We start from the raw sequence: 22252 nt of genomic DNA, 5'->3' as shown, positions 1-22252 counted from the left end.
GCTAACAAGGGGCACAACTCCCACCAGACCCAGCAAGGATGGCCAATGTCTAGGAACGAAGGGGGTTGTAGTTCAGTAACATCTGGAGGGCCAAAGGTCCCACACACCTGCACTAGAAGGTCTGCCCGCACAAGCTCCACTGAAGTGTACATGGGGGCTGTACTTCTTTTGGAAGCAGGTAATGCAAATCATATTCAGTCAACCCAAAGTCTAATCAGAGGGAGACTTGCCTTTGCAAGTTGCCAGCTTTTGGACAGCTCTTCAGAAAAGAGATGTAGGAGAAGCCTCGTTAAATATCTCAGCCCTCATGTGATCCTTGGCCTACTTTCAAGCTGGTATTGAGGAAAAACATTGGGGGGGGGGGGAGAGGGAGGCAGAGAGAGAAGTGGGGGGATGGGACCTGCCCATCTTCAGTTCTGGCACAATCCATTTTGGGCTCTGCTCCTGCCCATTTTACACTCCGGCTCCACCCACCTCTAGTAGGCAGCCTTGATAAATCACCACCAAGAGACTACGTCTCTCAATGATGAAAAAGAAAAAGTTTTCCCACCCTTGCTTTTGCCACATAAAAATGGGCCATTGCCTAGTAATTTCTTTGTAAAGCAGCTATACCGCCAGATTCTGTAGGACTCTATTCCAGTCTGGGCTGAACGGTTCATTAAGAGAAAATGAGGGGAGACAGAAAAGCAAGAGAGCGCTAGTCATTTCTTTCACTGAATTTCAGGGAAAGGAAAACTTAAATTAGGTCCTTGTTGTCACATGAACCTTATTTCCTAGGCAACTTTGCTCCATTCTGGGGCTGAAAGCAAACTTGCACCATAAAGAGAGAGTGAGAGAGCAGGAGTTCCCAATGCACAATCAAATGCTGAGGACTCATTCCAGAACTGCTACTGCTGGAGGAAACTGATGCCAGGAAAAGCACATCTTTTCAGATGCCAGGTTGATCCTGCAGTGCAGGCAGTTGATTGCCTCCATGTGTGGCATCATTGGGAAAGGAGGAGAGAGGCAGAAGGGTCTCGCAGCAAGGTGATTAATACTCAAGTGTGTGTTTTGTGCTATGTAGGGTTGCTATAAAATAGACACGGACAACTGTCTTCTCTAGAAACTGTAGAAGGTAGAATAAATATTTATTTATTTAAACCAGGGGTGGGGAACGTGAGGCCCAAGTGCCAAATGCGGCCCTCCAAAACTCTGTATCTGGCCCTGAAACTCTCCCCAAACCGCACCACTGTGATTCCTGCATTGCAGAGAGCAGTACTAGATGATTCTTTGGATCCCTTCAAACTCTACAATTCTATGAATCCTCACTGCACTGCTAGTGTTTATGATTTATGGATTTATTACCCAGTCTTCACCCTAAGGTCAGGTCAATACAATTTTAAATACAACACTAAAAACATTTAAAAACAAATTACAACCACAGGAAGAGTGGGGGTGGGGGTAAAAAGGTAAAGGTAAAGGTACCCCTGCCCATACGGGCCAGTCGTGTCAGACTCTAGGGTTGTGCGCCCATCTCACTTAGGAGGCTGGGGGCCAGCGCTGTCCGGAGACACTTCCGGGTCACGTGGCCAGTGTGACATCGCTGCTCTGGCGAGCCAGCACCAGCGCAGCACACAGAAACGCCGTTTACCTTCCCGCTATAAAGCGGTACCTATTTATCTACTTGCACTTAGGGGTGCTTTCGAACTGCTAGGTGGGCAGGAGCTGGGACGAAAGACGGGAGCTCACCTCGCCACAGGGATTTGAACTGCCGACCATGCGATCGGCGAGCCCTAGGCGCTGAGGTTTTACCCACAGCGCCACCCGCATCCCTGGGGGTGGGGGGTGTCCTAAAAATACAGATCCCAGGTGTCAAAGACCAGGGTAAAGGGTTGAAGAGGTGTGTCTTCAGCATACAACGAAAACCGTATAATGAAAGTGCCAGACACACCTTGGCAAGTGACCCATCACCATATTGGAGCTGATGTCATTTTTAGTTAATCCTTACAGTGCTGGCCTCAGGGGTATGAGACTCAGCCAAAAACTTACATCAGCCATTGGAACAAGGGCATTGGCAAGATGACCAATTCGATTCTTCTGGTACAGCCAGGACATCAGTAGTATCCCAAGAGTCATGTCAATCAGAAGAGAAAGAAATATGTTGGCTTTTCTGAAACCAAGGTAGAAATAAATAAATTCAGGTTCAAGGCAAGAGAGGAATGGCTAGATTTTTAGCAATCCATACTTTTTCTCTTAATATTGTTATTGTACTTAATGCTGTTATTGTAAACCAAATTGGAATTAGTTCCTACTGAAAGGCTGTGTATAAATGCTTTTAATTAATTAATTGCCTATATAACACAAACTATAGTTTAAAATTTCCAAACAGGCAGGTAAAACCATGGCTTAGAGCTGCTTCTTTACTTACACCTCTAGGGGCTTCTGGAGGTTAAACAACAAAAGCGACAATGCTTGTCAATTCAGACATTACACCAAGCCACAGCACTAACCATGGTTTGAAGTGGGTTTGCAAACCATGCTTTCTGGTTCTTGGGACTGTCAGCTGATCCAAATGATGGTTTGTCAGTTCAGACTTTACACTAACTCAGCCTCCGCCAACCTGGCGATTTCATGATGTTTTGGAGTACAGTGCCCATCAGCTTCCTATGGCTGTGCTGGCTGGTGCTGATGGGAACCGTAGTCTAAAGTGTATAGAGGGCACCAGGTGAGCAAAGGCTGCATTGACTCAAGCTCTGACAGCCCAGCATCACTCAGCACTGAGGCAGGTACAGGGGTCAATTCTGATAAAACTATTTGCACACCACCATTATGATGAAAGACTGCAGCTCACTGGTAGAGTATTCACCTTGCAGGCGGAAGGTCCCAGGTTCAATCCCCAGCATCTCCAAAAAGGGCTGAAAGAGATTTCTGCCCCAAACCCTGGAGAGCTGCTGTCAGTCAGTGTCCATAATACTAAGCTACATGGACATAATGGGTTTGACTCAATACAAGTTATCAGATGTTCCAACAGCTGCATTATGCCAGCAGATCCTGTATGCATCTGGTAGAGTGGTCCATGGGACTGGATCGGTTCATTCAGTAAAAGTAAAAATATAATTTTTGGATTGGTTTTTCGCAGCTAAGAAGATTCAGAACTCAAAAAACCCAAAGTGATTCAACCAAAAACAACAACAAAAGTCAAATAAAAATATAAGGCATACAATGTAGTCATTGGGTCATGAAATGCTGGATGTTCTCAAGGGGGTATCTGAGGTCACTGCAGCTGGGGAAGGAGCAGAAGGTAGGCGCTGGTACAAATATTCCCAACAGCTGCGTCAGTGCTTGCCAGGCTTGTTTCCTGGGCAACCTCTTTTTCTGCTAGACAGAAATGGAAGTTGTGTGGGTGGGAATATGGGGGCAAACATAAAAATATGTTCTAATCTAAAACTCTCAGGTGCAGCTGTATGGACCATAAGCATCATGGAACAGAAAGGCATTTCCGGAAAAAGACCAAAGCAGACAAACAGACAGCAATTATATTTTGGGCAACAGGATAGTAGTCTTCCACCTCACTCATAAAAAAACAACCCACAAAGTCAGCCCTAAGCATTTCTGTGCTATAGTTAATCAACACATCCCACAGTTTTTAGCTTCAGGGAGCTCTTTCCAAGTTGAGCAAGGCCACGACAAAGAGTGGTGGCTGGTCCATCAGGGTACATGGTACACCCTCACTCTATCTTCAGCCAGCCTCCACCTGCCTGCCTTCTTACTTTGAACATGCCCAGAGGGTGGCACTGCTTCTTCCTTCTTAACCTCAGCACTGCCATTGCAGAACTCTGCTGGGGGGGGGAAGATGGGGACAAAACTAGAATTAGTTGGTTTTGTCTGCCATTGGCTCTGCCTCCTGTTGGCCACCCAACCTTCCATCCTACCAGTCCTAATGGCCACCAGATGACACAGTGTTCCTGGCTTTTAAGATTTCAGTAGTTATTGCTTACAAATGTCCACCTCTTTCTTGAATGCTGTAAGGGCTGGAAACAGGCTGGATTTGTGAAGATGGATCTGCCTAGCAGCTTGTCACAGATCAGCATATACAAGAAGGAAAGAGAGAAAGAATATCCCACTGGGCTGTGCCAGGGTGCTTGGGCATTTTTGGAGTAGTTATTTGGTTCCTGGGCAATACTACTAATAGGAACTGTGAGAGGTTTTTTATGAATCGCATAGTTTGTTTTGATGTATTTGGACACAGACCTGTTCACATCTACCAGGAGAATTCCCACCTCCAGGCCTTACCTCATTAGCTGAGTCTGATTTGGAGCCTTCCGCCTGCTACTGATAATTTGGAGGTGCTGCAGCCGGTGCCCCAGCTGCTCACAAGTTGACAGCTTGCTCCAGATGAAAGACAAGGGCCAAAACGTCAACACTCTAGATTTGAAAACAAAAAAAAGTCAATCAATGAAAATGATTGTGCAAGATTCCCAGGACTCCACATGCTTCTTCAGATGAAAACGCCTGAAAATTCTGAAATGCTGCTGTGATCACATTATAATGCCTTTACATCCAGAACCCATGTCTTCTCCACACCCCTCAACCAGCCATTTGGGCCTCCATGGAAGGAGATCTCTCATGAATGAAAAAGTTCACATGCCACCAGATTGGATTTGCACTGTTACACATTCCCATTGTTACCTGGTTGTCACACAAGTGTATCGGCTCAAAGGCATCAGGAATAACCATTAAGCTGGTAAAAGCCCAGCAGAATTCATGGTGGGCAGCCCTTGAGGCCTTTTCAGCTACCCTTCACAAAAGGTTTGTCAGGTTCAAAGCCTCGGAGCTCATCGCTGTCTGCCCCACCCTGGACAGCTGAGGTGCATCCCCAGTAAATGCAGCGCAGGGCAATTCCCCGCTCACATTCCCCGAATTATTCTGCACTTTGCTGCAGCCCACCACCTTGGAGCGAAATGAACGCACATCCATTCAATTGGCCTGCCTGGTAACAACATCTGAAGTGACAGAGGAAAGAAAGTGTCGCTTGTTGATTGCTCTCTAAAAGACCCAGTGGGTGGCGGCAGCCTAGGGCTAACTGCTCTTCTTGGCGACATAAATAGGGAGACACACAAAGTCATGTAGGAAAACATAATTTCCTTTTAATATTTCCTTTTATTTCAAAATTACAGTCTGCAGGACCTTATTTTACCACAAGGGAATTCCAAAGCACAAAGTAGAAACAGAAGTATGGAAAATGTTGTGCGTGGGTTGTTGTTGTTTTTTTTGGTTTAACATTTTTAAATCTAATATCTAGGGTTGCAACCTTCAATCAGTTTAATTAATTATATAGGACACTGTTAAACTTAATGATGAATAATCTGGAATTAGCAACCATTTGAATATGACACCAGATTATTCAGAATGGTATAATCCTAAACAGACTATGTGGAGCTCTAAAGTGCTTTTCAGATAATGTTTTTGCTAGTGGCATGCTGCACTGTAGAAAAACCGTAAGTGTCTCTTTTTTTTGGGGGGGGGGAACTAACCCATTTCCACCTGAGAACACAACTAGGCCTTCTGAATTATTTAATCCAGGATTAAGATTTCTGTTCAATATTTTAAATGCAGAGCAGAAAGACCAGCAGGATTTACCTAGAAACTCTTCAACCCATGTTGCTTTTCATGGATAATGTGATTACATTTGTAAAAAACATATCTCCTTATCAAACAGCTTCCCATTTAAGGCTTGTGATAATATATTTCTTCTGTTTTATTCCTTATCGGCATTAGTTTCTGCAACATTTATATAAAACCAGTTCACATCCTGCAACACATTAAATCAATATGATAGTTCATGGAATTCTCCTTTATGTTTCAGTGACCAAAAAAGGCTTATTTGGCCAGGATATTATTCCAGAAAATTCATACAATTAATACAAAAAGAAAAAAAAAAAGGAGTAAATTCTGTATAACAGCAATACAGTGGTACCTCGGGTTATATACGCTTCAGGTTACAGACTCCGCTAACCCAGAAATATTACCTTGGATTAAGAACTTTGCTTCAGGATGAGAACAGAAATCGTGCAGTGGCGGTGGAGCGGCAGCGGGAGGTCCCATTAGCTAAAGTGGTGCTTCAGGTTAAGGACAGACCTCCAGAACGAATTAAGTTCTTAACCCGAGGTACCACTGTATGTTTATTTGGCCAGCCAAAGTATCACAAAATAGTGTGCAAGCATTTCAGTTTTCCCGAACTCTTATCTATTTTCATTATAACTAGCCTGAAGGTAGGTTCTGGAAAACTTTTTTTTTAAAAAAGTATACTATTTTCTTATATTTTGTTGACTTAATAAAGGTATTGCCCCAACATAGATTTTGCAATTTGGAAATTGATAGAGAACCACATTTGCAGTTTAGGGTGGAAGGCTACTCCCTCGTCCGTCTCTCTGACACTATAAAATAATGAATGCCCATCGATCTGTTCTTTGAATTTTATCCAATGTCAGTCATACCCAGAGTATGCCACAAGGTGGTGCTACAGAGCAGGATATAGTTCAATGTAGTATGTGTGGGGGGGGGGGGGACTCCTGTGAGATAGATTTCTATACTTATACTGTATTGGCATCCATTTATAGTGTGGTTTCATTTAATTTTCCAAGCAAAAGCTGAAATTTTCTGCTTCAATTGAAAAGCTGCATTACAAGTATCATATAGGAATGGTGTCTATACTATTTATGGCACACCCTGTTTCAGTGTCTATACTGTCTTAAACTGTTTTTAATTTTTAATGGTTGTGATCCACCCTGGGACATGCTAATGAAGGGCAGGCCATGAAATAAATAAATAATAGGCCAGGAAAGTTGTGTGTGCAGTCCAGTATCCTCTCTTGTGACTTGCAGCCTGCTCTCCAACCTCTTGCTTAGGGATGGGCCTTCCCGTTCACCCAGAGGCCCCCCAGAGAGTAAGCAGGGATCCAAGGGGTCCCAGCCAATTACAGACCACTTGATTCCCTGCAGCTCCATGATCTGACCTTCAGCTAATGCTCCACTGAGCTGCTAGAAACTGGTCACATCCAGAACTGCTGTAATTGCTTTAGATCTACCCAGTGCTTTTTTTTGTTTTTTAAAAAAATGTTTAGGTGTACTCTCATTTTGACTCAAGAAAATCACCATTTTATAGTTCAAATCGGGGGAAATAAATACAGTAAATGGACAAAAGTATAAAAAGATTCACAAAATGTTTAGGGGTATGCATATTCCCGCGTAGCCCCAGAAAAAAAAGGACTGGCTTTACCTATTACCTCTGGTAGCAGAGATTCATCTGCATGCACAAGAGTTTGACACAAAACCTCCCTTCCTGCCCCAGTGTTCCCCCCAGGCATTTGAAGACATGCTGAAAGCTACAAGTTTTACACATCAGGCAGAAAGTATGAAAAAGCTGGCTCTAATATTTCATGACAGTATTAGTCGGTTGGAAACCTGTTGAGGAGTTCTACTCTCTGTAGCCCGAGGCAACACTTGCTGCAATGGTTTGCTCATGAATGCTTTAGGTAACTAGTATCCAAATGGAATTAATCAAAGCTGCCCTTTGCCAGCTTGGAAACAATACTTCAATCCCCTGGTTTTGGCAGCACAACCTGATCTCACTTGAAGGCCTGCTGAGCTTTACAGGGGAGAGCTTTTAAACTTCACTTCCATTCAGAATTACACTTGGCCATCCTCCAGAGGCCTTCCCATTGAAAACAGGGGAAGAATCCAACATCAGTGGCATTTTAATAGGGTTGGGGATTGGGGCAGCCATCTTCCGGCCATCTTCCCCCTCCTTAGCCTCTGTGTTGCCCCTTGTTGAACTCAGCAAGAGAAGGGACAAATGTAGAACTAGTTAGCTCTGCCTATCACTGACCGTGGCTTCACCTCCCTGTTGGCCTCCCTACCTTCCGATCTTCCAGTTCTAACAGGCACCAGCTGCCACTGGAGTCTACAGTTTACACAACAACCACTTTCACAGCAGGGACATCTACAGAAATCATGTCAAATGTGATCCATGTTCAGAAGCCAGGGAGCTCCAGCCCAATCAAGACTACCTGGGGCATGTACACTGGTGTTAAGGACACACTTCTTTCATCGACAGTTCTGACATGTGGCATGAAACGCAGGTGTTGTTGCCAGCAAATCAGTAAACATGAAACAGTGTTTCACAGCAGGTTCACAGTGCTACTGGATCCAGCTCTGTCACTGCAGGCTCAGGTAGCCTCAGTGGCTAGAAATGCCGTTTACCAGCTGCGACTGGTTTGACAGCTATGGCCATCCCTGGACCAGGAGAGCCTGGTCACAGTTGTTCATGTATTGGTTACTTCAAGATTACTGCAATGTGCTCCATGTGTGTTTTCCCTTGCACTTGATCCAGAAGCTGCAGTTAGTGCAGAATGCTGCAGCACGATTGCTGATAGGAGTGAGGCCTTGTCAGCATATGACATCTGTGCTCAGAGGTCTGCTCTGCTTGGTGATCTGCTACCGGGACGAGTTCAAGGTGTTACCATTAGTATATATAGCCCTTAACAACTTGGCACCAGTTTACCTACGAGATTGCCTTACCCCATATGTGCCCACTGGACTGCTTCAAGTGGCAGAATTGGCACTTTGCGTTGAAATAAATGTATTGTTGAAATAAATAACTAAACGTTGTAGATTAGTTTTGGTTTTTAATCTACTGTAAGGCAATTTCACCACTATACATTCCTAAACCCTAAACAACTTTACTGCTATACATGTGTAATTCCTAAACAACTTGGGCCTAAAGTACCTTAAAGATAGCCTGATTCCTTATGCTCCACCTTGATCACTGAGGCCTTCTGATAGGACACTTTTTTTGGTCCCACATGCCCCTGGGCTTTGGTTGGTACTTACCAGGGGCGGAGCCTTTAGTGTGGGTGGCATGTGTAAATTAAGATGGATGCATTGATGTTTATTGTATTGTTAATGTGAATTGATGCCCCCCATTTTTTTCCCTTAATAAATTTGTGCACATATGACTTTTCTGACAATATGAAGTCTGCACTAGGAAACTGACCAGAAAAACATAATTTTGCATATCAAAATATTACACAGACATTTTAAAAAACCCAACTTTCTGATTTAAGCTATGCATAAACTGTGTTTTTGATTTTGTTCCTATTCATCCCACATGACATACCTGCTTTTGCAGACTCCACAGACAAGTGAAAGTAGGAAAGTTATCAGCATACACGCAGGAACAGAGGCCTGTTTCAGCAGCTCCACAATAATACTGGCTTCTACTCCTTCTGACTGCCAGTGGGTGAGCTTGACAGGCCCCTCGTCATACCTGTCCTTCATGAATAGTAACTTGCTCTTTGCAACCGTGTCAAACACGGCAACTAATTTGGAAGCCTCCACTGTCCTCTGATCAGAAGAAACAACCTGGTCCTGTGCAGGGTGAAGCTGCGACAGCATCACTTTACGCTGGTCATAATAAACCAAGATATTTTCATCTTCCTCATTGCCATTAGAGTCTTTCCAAGAGGCAGAACAGCTCCAAAACTTGCTTCCTTTCTCCTTGCTGAGTTGGATCCAGGGGTCGTGTGAAAAAATGGTGCCAAGGTCTTCAAGGAACCTGTCCAAACTCTCTTCCTTTGCTTGCTTGGTTTTAGTCCATGAGCCCAGAACAGACAGCTTGACTTGTGTTGCATGTTGCATTTCGGAGAGATACTGCTTTACCTGGCCAGGAATGAAAGGGAAGTGGATCACAGCCAGGATAACAGCAGAGTTCTGTTCTGGGATCCATCGTCCAACCAGCAGGCCACTTTCAGCTGCTGAGCAGCAAATGGGGAAGAATATCTTAAGCACCATGATCTGGAAGTTTGGAAATCAGAAAGCCTGGAAATAAAAAGCACACACGCAAATAATGCTTAATACTTATGGGTAGAAGCACAAGGGGCAAACCAAGAGAGTGGTAATGTTAACTAAAGTTAAGAAACAGTGCTAGTGTCATTTGAAGATGGCAGAAGAATGGTAGGTACCTGACCAGGTTTTGTAAAAACCAAAAGGTTTAAAAACAACTCTAAAAATGTAGTCAAAGCAACCAAATGAAACTATAGCCAGCATAGGAATTTCCCCCCAGACATTTATGCTAACCATCATAAGAACTGCCACAGTGTATCAGATTAATCATCCAAATTTGAAATCCAGTTGTGAGTTATACTTCAAAATAAGAAGTGTGTTTTACATATTGGAAAACATTTCATTTGATATGTCTAGTCAAACACTGGCTTCACTCCAAAAATGTATGTACAGTGGTACCTCGGGTTACAAACACCTGGGTTACAAACACTTCGGGTTACAGACTCCGCTAACCCTGAAGTAGTCCCTTGAGTTAAGAACTTTGCCCCAGGATGAGAACAGAAATCGCGTGGCAGTGGCATGGCAACAGCGAGAGGCCCCATTAGCTAAAGTGGTACCTCAAGTTAAGAACTGTTTCAGGTTAAGAACGGACCTCCAGACCGAAGTTTGTAACCAGAGGTACCACTGTATTTATATTCTCATGTACATCCTCAGATTGAGAACAATGAGGATCTACTCTAAGCCCCATTCCTGATGCACTGTGCTCATCATAACACAGTGCTAGAGCATCTACCTTGCACGCAGAAGGTCCCAGATTCAATCCTTGGTGTCTCCAAGTAGGGATAAGAATGCCCATGCTGTAACTCCAGAGAGCTGCTGCTGGTCAGAGTAGACAACACTCAGCTTGATCACCCAATGATCTGGCTTGGTGTAAGGCACTTTCCTATGCTCCTATGCATCCATGCTCATGTCATTAAACTTCATTAGGTCAGTACTGACAAACCTATTGACAATTTGTGGCTAAGGTTGTCAGCATTTTCTTGGGCAAGGTTGCTATGCCTTTAGCAGCAGTGCAAAACAAAAACTTAGCCAGTAAAGCTGTTTTCACCACTTACATCCATGCCAGGAAAATGTTTCACCTGCTAACTTTCTGCATTATAAGGCACAGCTATTAATTGTGCCTTGTATATAGGTTTTGCCACTCACCCTTCGCCTGTGCTTTGAACAGCAGCTTGATGCATACACATTTAGAATGTGAAGGTTTTCCTACCACTTAGTTTCATGCTGCTAATTGGTTCAATTCTACCTTAAAGGCACAAGAACCAGGCCAGTAACAAAGGGAGTGAGTCTACATATAGCCTATGTGAGACTGTATATAAAGTAGTGCAGACTCCTCAGATGAAAGGCACTAAGGCAGGCATATATTGCATTATTTAGTTTTTTAAAATCACTCTGAAATCTAAGGTGACATCAATGTCTCAGTTTTTATACACAGAAATGAAAAATTGACCCTGGAACTAACTGACACTGTCGCTTTAAATAACTCAGCAGTATCAAACAGAAACACCATTAGCAGCAAAGGCGGGGGCAAGCCCAGAGTTAACAACATCCGGAAAACATTGTCCTTCTCTGTCCTTCAGCAAAGCAAAAAACTCCAACCAACCCTCGGGCAGTATGCTCTGTGATGGGTCCAGTGATTGGAAAGGAAACCTTACTGTCTGTTTATGGAATGTATACTGAAAGGGAGAGATACAGAAAATAGATGTCCCTGCTAAAACTTTCCAATTGATCTACGGTAATATCTGTGATTCTGACATTTTGCTCTGGAAAAGAAATGCAATTTGTTTGCATTCCGAATGCTTCTATTCACCCTGGCTGATCTACTCAGAGACACCACCACCGCTACCAGCCTGTCAAATGATGATGCAGGAGGCAATGTCTGTTCATGGATGAATTCCCAACCCCTTGAGGCAGAAAAGGGATGTCTACTTGGTACATGTCCTGTTACTTGTAATGTGGAGAGGACCACTGTTACTGGTACTAAGGGCCAATTCCTCTCCAGTCCTTTCACTTATATAAGGATTGAGGAACCACTAAAGGATGGATGCAGCCAGGAAGGTCTTGGGTGCACAGCTGCAGGCAGAGAGTGCACCTTGTAACAAGAATAAACAACAAAATGCATAGTGTTGCAATTCCCCTCCAGTGGACTGTAAAAGAAGCATTCAATGGCCTCTGAAATACTTGTGTACGCGAGTTCACGCACATACTTTGGCTGGAGGGACAAGCTGGAGCTTCCAAGAAAGCAGAATCTTTGGGGGGGGGGGGGACTACACATTATATTGGCAAACAAAAGTTTGGTAGATCACAGGGGCAGAGAGAGTATTTGTAGAAAATAAAAGGCAGGCAGGCAGGCAGGCAGGCTGGCTGGCTTAATCTTTTCCATACCACTGGTTCTTCACGGTAAAAGCCCTTTCTCTGCCCATATTTTTCCATCAGAAAAGGATCCAGAAATTGTGGGGAGGGGGCTTGGGCTTAAAAGCTGTTGGTCTTGGAGAATTTGTGTGTGGGGAGGAGGGAATCAGTGGGTGAGGGAGTGGTAAGGATTTGTCACCCGTCCTACAAATGTTCCAACTTGGGACACTTCAAAACTCTTCCTTCTCAGGCAGCCTGGCCCTTGCCTTCAACAGTGGATGGAACTAGCTGTCAACTGGCCCAATCCATACTTTGAAAGCTCTCCACAAGCAGGAGAGGTGCTTTTTACTTGTGTGTTGACCCTGATTGCCCCCCCCCCATTGATCAATGCCCCACAATACAAAAAAGAACCCCATGAGTAGAAGGGCAAGTTTTGTTGGGCCTTCATCAGGATAGAATTTCATAATTCCGAGGAAGCCCAGCCAGATGGGCAGGGTATAAATAAATCATCATCATCATCACCCCACAGGCAAAGTGATTCTAATCATTAGGGGAAAGGCTCAGGGGTAGAACACCTGCTTTACAGGCAGAAGATCCTGGTTCAACCCTAGGCAGGTAGGGTTGAGAATATCCCTGAGAGAGCAAAACGGACCACTGGAACTAACTGACACTGTCACTTTAAATAACTCAGCAGTATCAAACAAAAACAGAGGCCATCCAGGTGCAGCATTACCCCATCATGAACACTTTAGAGTGTTCAAGGCACTTCATATACATTGTCTGGTAATTATTACAGCAACCCTATAATGTAAGTCAATATCACTATATCCTTTTGCCAATGGGTTGCTTGGGCTGAAAGAGAGAATGGTTCACATAAGGCTTTTTTGGTGAGTTTGTGGCAGAGATTTGTAGCTCACATAAGCACTGATACAAAATTCAAATAAGAGAGGGTTACAGTTTACAAGTGTTGCAAAGGTAAGCAACTATCTGAGATGATGTGGAGGACTGGCCACATTTCACTGTACAGTGGTACCTCTGCTTACATACTTAATTCGTTCCGGAGGTCCATTGTTAACCTGAAACTGTTCTTAACCTGAAGCACCACTTTAGCTAATGGGGCTTCCTACTGCCGCCACCTCGCGATTTCTGTTCTCATCCTGAAGCAAAGTTCTTAACCTGAGGTATGATTTCTGGGTTAGCGGAGTCTGTAACCTGAAGCGTATGTAACCTGAAGCATATGTAACCCGAGGTACCACTGTAATATGACATTGGGCCCAAGTGCTTTTCTGTCACATGAAACCCAGACTACATAAAAAGCTCCCTGACACTGATATACACTGACTTAAAGGCAGAAAACAGGTATCTTCCTTTATCTCACTCTAGCAGTCTAAACATAGCAGGGTCAGGTAATGCCACAATCAAGTTGGTAAAATCAGAATCTGGCACTCATAGGTTCAAGCTGCTGGAGTATAAGGGAAGATAAAATCAGAAGCATGATGCAGAGCAGGAAAAAACCCTGTTGTGTTTAGCTCTAGAAAAGAACACCAGATCCTAATGAACTGCCAGTACCTACAAAGAAGGAAGGGATCCCAAAGTTGCAAAAAGGTTTAAGGGAAGTAAATGTGTTTCCAAGGCTCTGTTTTACATTTGAGTTTTGTTCAGTGTTATTTGGTTGTATGTGTACTTGTTTCAGAAAACAATAAAAGAGCCTGATGGATCAGGCCAAAAAGCCATCTAGCCCAGCATCCTGTTCTCGCAGTGGCCAACCAGATGCCTATAGGAAGCCCAAACGCAGGACGTGAAGGCAACAGCACTCTTCTCATTTGTGATTGCCAGCAACTGGCTTTCACGGGCATATTGCCTCTGACAGAGGAGGTATAACATTATCATCAAGGCTAGTTGCCATTGATATAGCCTTCTCCTCCATGAATTTGTCTAACCCCCTTTTAAAGCATCTCAAGTTGGTGCCCATAACTAATTATTGTCAGAGCAAATTCTGTAGTTTATGCACTGTGATGTGAAGTTCTTTCTTTTTTCTGTCCTGAATGTTACGAGAGAGAGCACAACATTCATTCCATCAATTTTCTCTACATCATGCAGAATTTTATACATCTCTATCATGTCTCCTCTTACTCACCTTTTCTCTACACTAAAAAACCCAAAATATAATTTTAGAAATAAAAAAGGCTTAAGTAGTCCCAATATAGAAGATAGCATATGCACCTTGATTTGCAGTTAAATAGGAATTTTAAGCATACAGAGTTTGCATGGTGTAATCTTGCCTTTCTCCCAAGAGATAGCCTAAGGCGGCATGCACAGGGTTTTCAGGCAGTATCCCACTCAGACACCAATCAATACCAGAATTACATAGCCTCAGCAAGGCTAAGCATTTTATGCCTCAAACCAGATGCTAGAGTCAGTATGGATGGAATATAGGGAACTATGAGTATTATTAAACAGAGAGACTCGGGTTCCAATACCCTCTCAGCCACAAAGCTCACTGGGTGACCTTGAGCCAGTCACTCACTCTCTCTGCCTGGCCTGGCTCACAAGACTGTCAGGAGGGTAAGGGGAAGAAAGGGAATGATACCACTCTGAACCTTGTGGGAGAAGCGCACAATAAACGTGTAATTAATAAATAAATAATCCTATGTGCCTTGCTCCAGCCTGTAGGATTCCCCCTCCCCTTCCACTACTACTCCACTATACAGAAGCCACAATTCTCAGTCACCTCGGGTTTGGGAAACGCAGCAATATGCACAGTATAACTCAGCTAGCCACGCACAAGCCTTAGTAGCCCAATTACGGTGACCAACTAGCCACGGGGAAACCTGCCTGCCCGGCTCTTATGCCTTTAACAGCGGCTTATTCTGCAGGAATGAGCAGGTGAAATTTGGGGGGAGGCATGGAGATAACATACTAGCACCCGCTAATGGCCGCAGAGCAACCCAGTCACTGGGTCAGTTCAACAGCTGGCAACCCTGGTCCCAATTCCATCCCACCATGCCACGCCGCGGTTCCCCCTCCCCCTTTTTGCATCCTTTTCTCTCCCAAGCCGTCAGAACGCCCCGCCACTCGCCGACAACACTTACTTCCTCCCGCTACTCCTTCTAGCAGGCATAAAAGAAAAGAAAGAGCCCGCTCCTCTTGACATTCAAGCCACTTCCGGGTGCTACAGGCCGGTTGCTAGGAGACGCAGTCCGTTCCTAAGAGCACTCCGTAAAGTCCTTGCCTAATTGCGTTCCGGACGGACCCCCCGGTCTCCTGAAGTGGCGTTCTGTTTGATTGAGTTCATTGTTTTAAAAAGGGCAGCAGATTCTTGAGGTTTCCGGCAAGAAATTCTACCAACTCATTTTAAAATAATTTCTTTCGTCCCATTTAGCGGCCTGGGCTTTTTTGCCAACTCTTTTTTTTCTACGAACATTTTCAGTATCCCCAGCTGTTCAGGAGGGAAATCTTTTCTAAGGCTCTCTAAGACTGACAGTTTTTTAAAAGAAATACGAGAGAGCTAATGTACCTTTGATTTATTTATATTTACTAATTAATCTGAAGAATTTACAAGCCACACGCTTTCAGAGCTACTTACAATAAAATAGCAGAACAATAAAAGAAATCCACTTAAAAGATATAAGGTGATGCCAAAATGCAAGCAGATTCTGTACTAAGGCAGCACACCCCAAGCTAGCAGAGCAAAAACAAGGTATTTTATATCTGACATGAATTTGGCCTGTGATGTCATACTGACCTGATCAAGCCTAAAGTATCCCAGAAGGTAGAACAGGTTTCTAAACAGCAGAATACTCTTTGCCGCTCCCAAGAATTGTTGTTGTTTAGTCGTTTAGTCGTGTCCAACTCTTCGTGACCCCATGGATCAGAGCACACCAGGCTCGCAAGAGTAACTATCAGTAATTTCCTCTACAAAACTGGGGAAGGCATGCAAAATTCAGCCGTTGTATACCACACCCCTGGGTGGAACCCATTCTTTCCCTCCAATTCAATGTCTGCATCTCCCTTCTTTTTGATAAGCTTCGTCTCTTCTATTAATTCTGAGAACTGTAGCTTGTGGCTTCACACTTCTGTTGGAAGCTGATAGCACTAGGAATTTGTTCTGTGCCTTCCTGTATGTCTTATTTGCAACCATCCATAATAAGCAACTTCACCCACGTGAGTGAGGGATGTGGGTGTTTATCACATTCATTGTATTGTTGTATCCCCCCCCCCCCCCATTTTTGAAAACAAATTCCTACCAGGTCATTAGTCCAAAGGCCGAGCCTTTCCTGCCCAGTGGTCAACCTTATGCCTGTGGAAAGCTCACAAGCAGGACTCAAGGGCCATGTAGCTCTTCTTCTGGGTTCTCCAAGCAACTGGCAGTCAGCAACTGGATATACTAAATTAAGGAGAAAAGTCTGGATTTTAGGTTAGTGCATTAGGAATAATAGGGTGGTCATGTGTGCAATTTAGAGCCCTCTATTTGCAGGTATTCTCTATTGAAATAGAGGGAGATGTTAATAAGCAAAATGCTGACAAAGCAACACATGCATGGATCATTTAAACATTTTCTGCCCTTATTTCCCTATTGCTTCATTGTAATTGCATTTATCAATGTGTCCCTTTACATTCCTCGCAAATGAAGTGAGTCACAATTTAAAATATGAAATGTAGACAGCATATATTTTTGCTCTGAAAGTAAGCCCCAAATTGCCTCCCAGTTCATATAGTGCAATATGTGGCATCCATTTCTAAACGTTAGAAATAAAAACAAAATAAATAAGACAAGAAACAGTGGGGAGTCTTTGACCTCTTTTATTACTTTGACCGTCTGAATGTCCCGCTATGGTCTGTGATCAGATAATTTTATTATAATTTACTCTAGTTGTTAACATTACCAGTGACAAATATAATTCAGCTAATCTTACTTTTCATGAAAACATACATTAGAGAAAACTTTCTCTTTAATAATAATGGCATGTCTGTGGCTCCTAAAAGGCTCTGGCTCTTTAGAAGAACCAGGTTTCTTCCTCAAGGGCTATACTGGGCCAGCCCTACCATTGGGCAGGGTGTGACAGTCACTTTTAGATGCCATGGGGCAATGGCTGGTGTTGGAGGACAGAACTATATGGGCTTCACAGCCTGCCCTGTAGCCCCTAAGCTAGCTTCAGATGTGGTAGTACAGCCTTCACCAACCAAGTGCCCTCCAGCTGCTTTGGACTACAACTCCCATGCCAGCTAGGGCTAGCCACAAAGGTTATGTTCTACCTCTGCTGTCAGTGGCAGTATGCCTCTGAATACCACTTGTTGGGAATCGCAGGTGGGTGATTTAAAATCATTTTAAAACAAATTGCAGTCAAGAGAATAGCACAGGCCCTAAAACTATATATATCACGTGTCAAAGGCCAGGAAGAAGGTGTGTCTTTGGCATAATGAAAGTGCCAGTCGCATCTCTGTGGGGAGGAAATTCCACAATGTAGGGGCTGCCACAGAAAATGCCCTCTCCAGGCCACCTTGAACTTCTGAGGGTACTGGAACTACCAAAAGGGCCCCCTCTGCCAGTCATAACATCCAAGATATGGATATGGGTCAGATATTGGGATCTAAGCTGTTTAGCTTGAGTCCACCATGTGACAAAGGTGTAGTTTGCTGCAGCAAGTCCTTTTGAGTGCTAGAAAAACTTGGATAACTGACTGTACTGTCAGATGAGGTAGTGTGGCAGAGGACAATGCAGAAGATGCCTGGAGGTGAATGATGGAATAATCCTACTCTGCTCTCCCTCTAGGTGTTAGGTTTGGACTGTCACTAGGTATACAAAGATTGTCAGAGCTGTAATGGGGTCTCACACGGTACTTGAAGACTTTGACATAGTTATCTCCACTATCGGCAACTAACAGCAACCCCTGGGTGGAACAAGCTATTCCCATTGGTCTCTGCAGACCTTTAGATACCAGGCAGATGGGAGACCCACTCCTGGGAAACAAGTGGACCTTCTGGTGCTGTTCATCAGCCACAATGATGTTGCCTTCTCTATCAGCGCAGACCCCGGAGGGATTGCCAAAGCAGTGGCCATATTTGCTGCTGATGGAAGAGACCAGTTTGTGGTTGCTACTGAAGAGCTTGACATCACCACATTCTTCACTCACCACAAACCCTCCTTCTGGGGCCAAGCACACGTAGCGTGGCCCACGCAGGTTGGAGACAGAGTGGGTGCTTTGCACCTTGAAAGCACGGTCAAGGGCAAAGCTATGAACTTTTCCTTCCGTGTAGTCAGCCACCAAAATCCTTCCAGATGTATCCACTCCAATTCCCCTGGGGGAACAAAACTTTCCAATTCTTAGCCATTCTCCCTTGGAGAACTTGGAGTGGTTGTTGAAGATGCGGACAGTCCCATTGACCAGGTCTGTAATGGCCACCATCCCTGCCCTGGTCACGGTCACGTCCTCTGGCAAAAAAGTCTCATTCTTCTTCCATTCCACACATGGTATAGACTGAAAAGTTTGGCCTGAGCGGTTGAGGAAGTGAACCCTTGGTGCATTTTCACTAGTCATGTAGATAAGGCCATCGAGCGAGCAGTGAATTCCACACACACCTCCATAATGGTTGCCGTTGGGGTTTGGGATCTGCTGCACCAGTTCATCTTGCCGGTAGTAAAGGGAGTTTTTGATATTGTCCAGGTCATGGCAGATGACCTTGGCTTTCTCAGCCAGCTGGTGCACTTGGTGTTCTGTCACCATGCCTGTACCAGGGTGGCTGTTGAGGAGAGGGCTGGCTTTCTGAAATGTGGCATCTGATTTAACTTGGAGGGAATAAACAGTCCTCAGAAGTTTCTCCTTCCGTTGTGTGTCTTCCAAGGTATAATCCATCCTTTCCCCCTTTCAAAAAGACAAACCACAAGCAGTTTTCAAAAATATAATGCAGTTTGTATGTTGCTATTATGAATATATGCATTTTTATGCACACAGTACCCTAGTGCTTGGCTGGAGAACAGCATTGCAAAATTTAGAGAAGTGCAAATCTGAAAGGATGGTGCTGTTTCAGTCTGTGTATTGTTTAAGTGTGGTTTAAGCAGCCTCACCTTTAAATGTGAACTGAATCATATTTCTCCCCCATGCCCCTACCCTTTGCATACTTTTAACCCTGCCACTCTCCCAAATTGCAAAAAGTCCAGGATTCTTTTTATTTTTGTATACACTACATGCTTAAATCACCTTTGAAGCTCATTATTTCTCTCAAATAATTCTGGACACAGTAGTTGCTTAAGGGTTTGCTGGGAATTGCAACTCTGCAAGGGGCAAACTATAGTGCCCAAAATTATTTGAGGGGAAAAATGGGCTTTGAATGGATTTTAAAGGCATAGTGTGTACACAACCCTAAATTTCCAGTATGTGATTAAATCCCTCCCACAGAATAATGATAGACTGGAGGTGACGTAAGAAACCCTTTTGGATCTACTGCAAATCACTATCCATCTTCCAGTGGATCCAACTCTATCTAATACCACCTTTTGAGCTGAGCTCAAGCTTTTGGGTGGCGCTGTGGGTTAAATCACTGAGCCTACGGCTTGCTGATCAGAAGGTCGGTGGTTTGAATCCCCACGACGGGGTGAGGTCCCGTTGCTCGGTCCCTGCTCCTGCCAACCTAGCAGCTTGAAAGCATGAAGTGCAAGTAGATAAATAGGTACCGCTCCAGTGGGAAGGTAAACGGTGTTTCAGTGTGCTGCTCTGGTTTGCCAGAAGCAGCTTAGTCATGCTGGCCACAAGACCCAGAAGCTGTATGCCAGCTCCCTCAGCCAATAAAGTGAGATGAGTGACACAACCCCAGAGTCATCTGTGACTGGACCTAATGGTCAGGGGTCCCTTTACCTTTACCTTACTTCTGCTCTGGGGAAAACAGTTTTGAGCAATCCTGGGGTGATGGACTTGCTGAGCAGTGCAGGGCATTATCTGTCACCCAGGTGCCTAGACCATTAGCCCAAACTGCCAGACTACAGGCTCAAATAGTAAATAGTCTTAGCTGAAGTAGGGAAGAAAGTTTAGGACTACTTACCTGTGATCAAAGTTGCCCAGACTGTTCTCTTTCCCCCCTGGTTTGCAAACTGCTCTATAGAGAGACTTAGAGTACGGTATTATCCTGTTTCCCTTCAAATATACCACTGAGATAAGTTTCCCAGGGCTCTGTTGTTAGTGACAGGAATTTGCTGCCCATTGCTTGTGTCAATAGGATTGTTTTGCCAGGGTAAACACAAAGGCACTCAAGTTAAAATAGACAAGAGCCCAGGGGCAGCCCATCCTGTTTTGCCACCTAAGGCAAAACAGGAAGGTGCTGCCCCTGCCCTGCAACCAAAGCCTTACTTATCACAGTTGTGGGGCTGTGGCTTCTGACTTCTGGCAGTGGCGTAGCGTGGGTTGTCAGCACCCGGGGCAAGGCAAGTAATTTGCGCCCCCCCCCCGCTGCACTGTCCCTCCCCCAGATAGTCCCTCGCTCTCTCTCCGCACCGCACCGCACGCCTGGCACCCTCCCCTCCACAGTGGGCGGCGACCCGGCGGATCAGATCGGATTCGCACAGCCAGCACTGCAGTGAGAGAGAGTGAGTGAGCCAGATAGGGGCAGAGAGCTGCGAGTGCGAGTGCGCCCCCCCCCCCGATGTTGCGGCCGGGCCCCCCTGCACCCCCACGCTACGCCACTGACTTCTGGTAAGATATTGCAAGAGGTCCAGGAACCCGGAAGCGACCCACCGTGACCCAACATGTATTTTGCACAAGTTGCAAATGCATCTCCTTTCCTCTCAGTTCAGCATCCCCTGAGCTGCTGGGTCTGCACGTTTTGAGTTGGGCCTATTTCTTCAACAGTGGTGAAATGAAATAAATAACTGAAGTTGACAAGTAAATAGGCCTGTCTCAGCTGGACAGTGGGAAGGCTGTGGGAGGCTTAAAAAAAAAAAAAAGCATCTCCCACGGCAACGGACTCTGACCTTTTGTTGTTGCTTCAAACGCTGAGATAAACAAACATACCAACTAGGCCTCTGGCGCCCATTCACCTTTCTGAGGCTGAAGGCCTGTCAAGGCATGTTTAAAAGCCACCCCCAAGCCTCTAGCGACACCTCGGCCATGGGTTTGTTCGTGCTTAGGCTCTCTTTGCCTCCAGTGGGAAGCACAAAATGGTCCCCTGTCACCTCCATTTCTTATCTACCGCCTGTAAGGCAGGGTGTGTGCGAATCCATTTATTAATTATATTTTTGTGCCAGCTTCACGCTCACAACAACAGCCTTGTGAGGTTGCTTAGGCTGAGAGAGAAATAATGATTGCCATCCGATCAACCAGTGAGCTTTGCTGTTGCTGTGTTGGAGCTTTGAACCCAGGCCATCCGGACCCTGGTCTATATTGCCTTTGAGAGCATAAGGAGACACAGCCATTGGGGCTAGTAGCCACTGGTAGCCTTCTTCTCCATGAATTTTCCCAATTGGCTTTTAAAGCCATCCAAGATGGAAGTCCTCACTACACTACCAATAAGGCTGTTGAAATAATTGCTGAGACAACATACAAGGAAGCACTAGAAATTATGTAAAGCAGGGGTGGCTAACCTTTGGCCTCCCAGATGTTGATGGGCTACAACTCCCATTGGCCCTGACCATTGGCCAAAAACATCTCAAGGGCCACAGTTTGCACACTTCTGCTGTACCTGCTACATTACATTGGCTTTGTTTAATAAAGCTGATCTGTACATGGTCCCCATGAGCCGAAGTAGTGTCTTGGGGTATAGGCTGAGGACTGTGAACAGGTAGAGAAGCTGAGGCATGGAGAATGAAGGAGGTGTATGGGAAAGCTCCTGTGGTGCCTTCAGGGAAGGCAGGACGGGGTTGAAATTCAAGGTCCCTCTCAGGCAAGTGAGCAAGAGGGCACCCAAATGCTTGCCACATTTTAAAGCAATACTCATTTGCATTTAAATGTGGAATATGAATTATCCCAGTAGATATTGGATTTGAATTGATTTTATGTATGCACTGCTGATGTTTTAAACTGTTTATATAA

The 22252-nt window shown here is 44.7% G+C and overlaps 1 protein-coding gene across 2 annotated transcripts in view; it reads right to left on the bottom strand.

The window, feature by feature from the left end:
• PIGQ (phosphatidylinositol glycan anchor biosynthesis class Q) overlaps positions 1–21764 on the bottom strand; it is a 38075-nt gene extending 16311 nt beyond the window's left edge. Inside the window, exons 1-7 of one of the 2 annotated variants that reach the window (XM_083412445.1) lie at positions 20899–21764; positions 20271–20592; positions 16116–19096; positions 15979–16043; positions 9157–9857; positions 4273–4404; positions 2029–2149 (exon numbers count right to left, since the gene is read on the bottom strand). In XM_083412445.1, the coding sequence (XP_083268571.1) occupies positions 2029–2149; positions 4273–4404; positions 9157–9830 (927 nt within the window). In that variant the 5' untranslated portion in view covers positions 9831–9857; positions 15979–16043; positions 16116–19096; positions 20271–20592; positions 20899–21764. Of the gene's footprint in view, positions 1–2028; positions 2150–4272; positions 4405–9156; positions 9858–15325; positions 15451–15978; positions 16044–16115; positions 19097–20270; positions 20593–20898 lie in introns of those variants that run through there. The other variant, XM_083412444.1, reaches the window with a different exon arrangement.
• Positions 21765–22252: the final 488 nt, after the last annotated feature.

Source organism: Podarcis tiliguerta (assembly GCF_965153285.1).
Source record: "Podarcis tiliguerta genome assembly, chromosome: 14".
Lineage (NCBI taxonomy): Eukaryota > Metazoa > Chordata > Lepidosauria > Squamata > Lacertidae > Podarcis > Podarcis tiliguerta.
The sequence above is the reverse complement of the archived record's forward strand: the minus strand, read 5'-3'. Positions and strand labels throughout refer to the sequence as shown.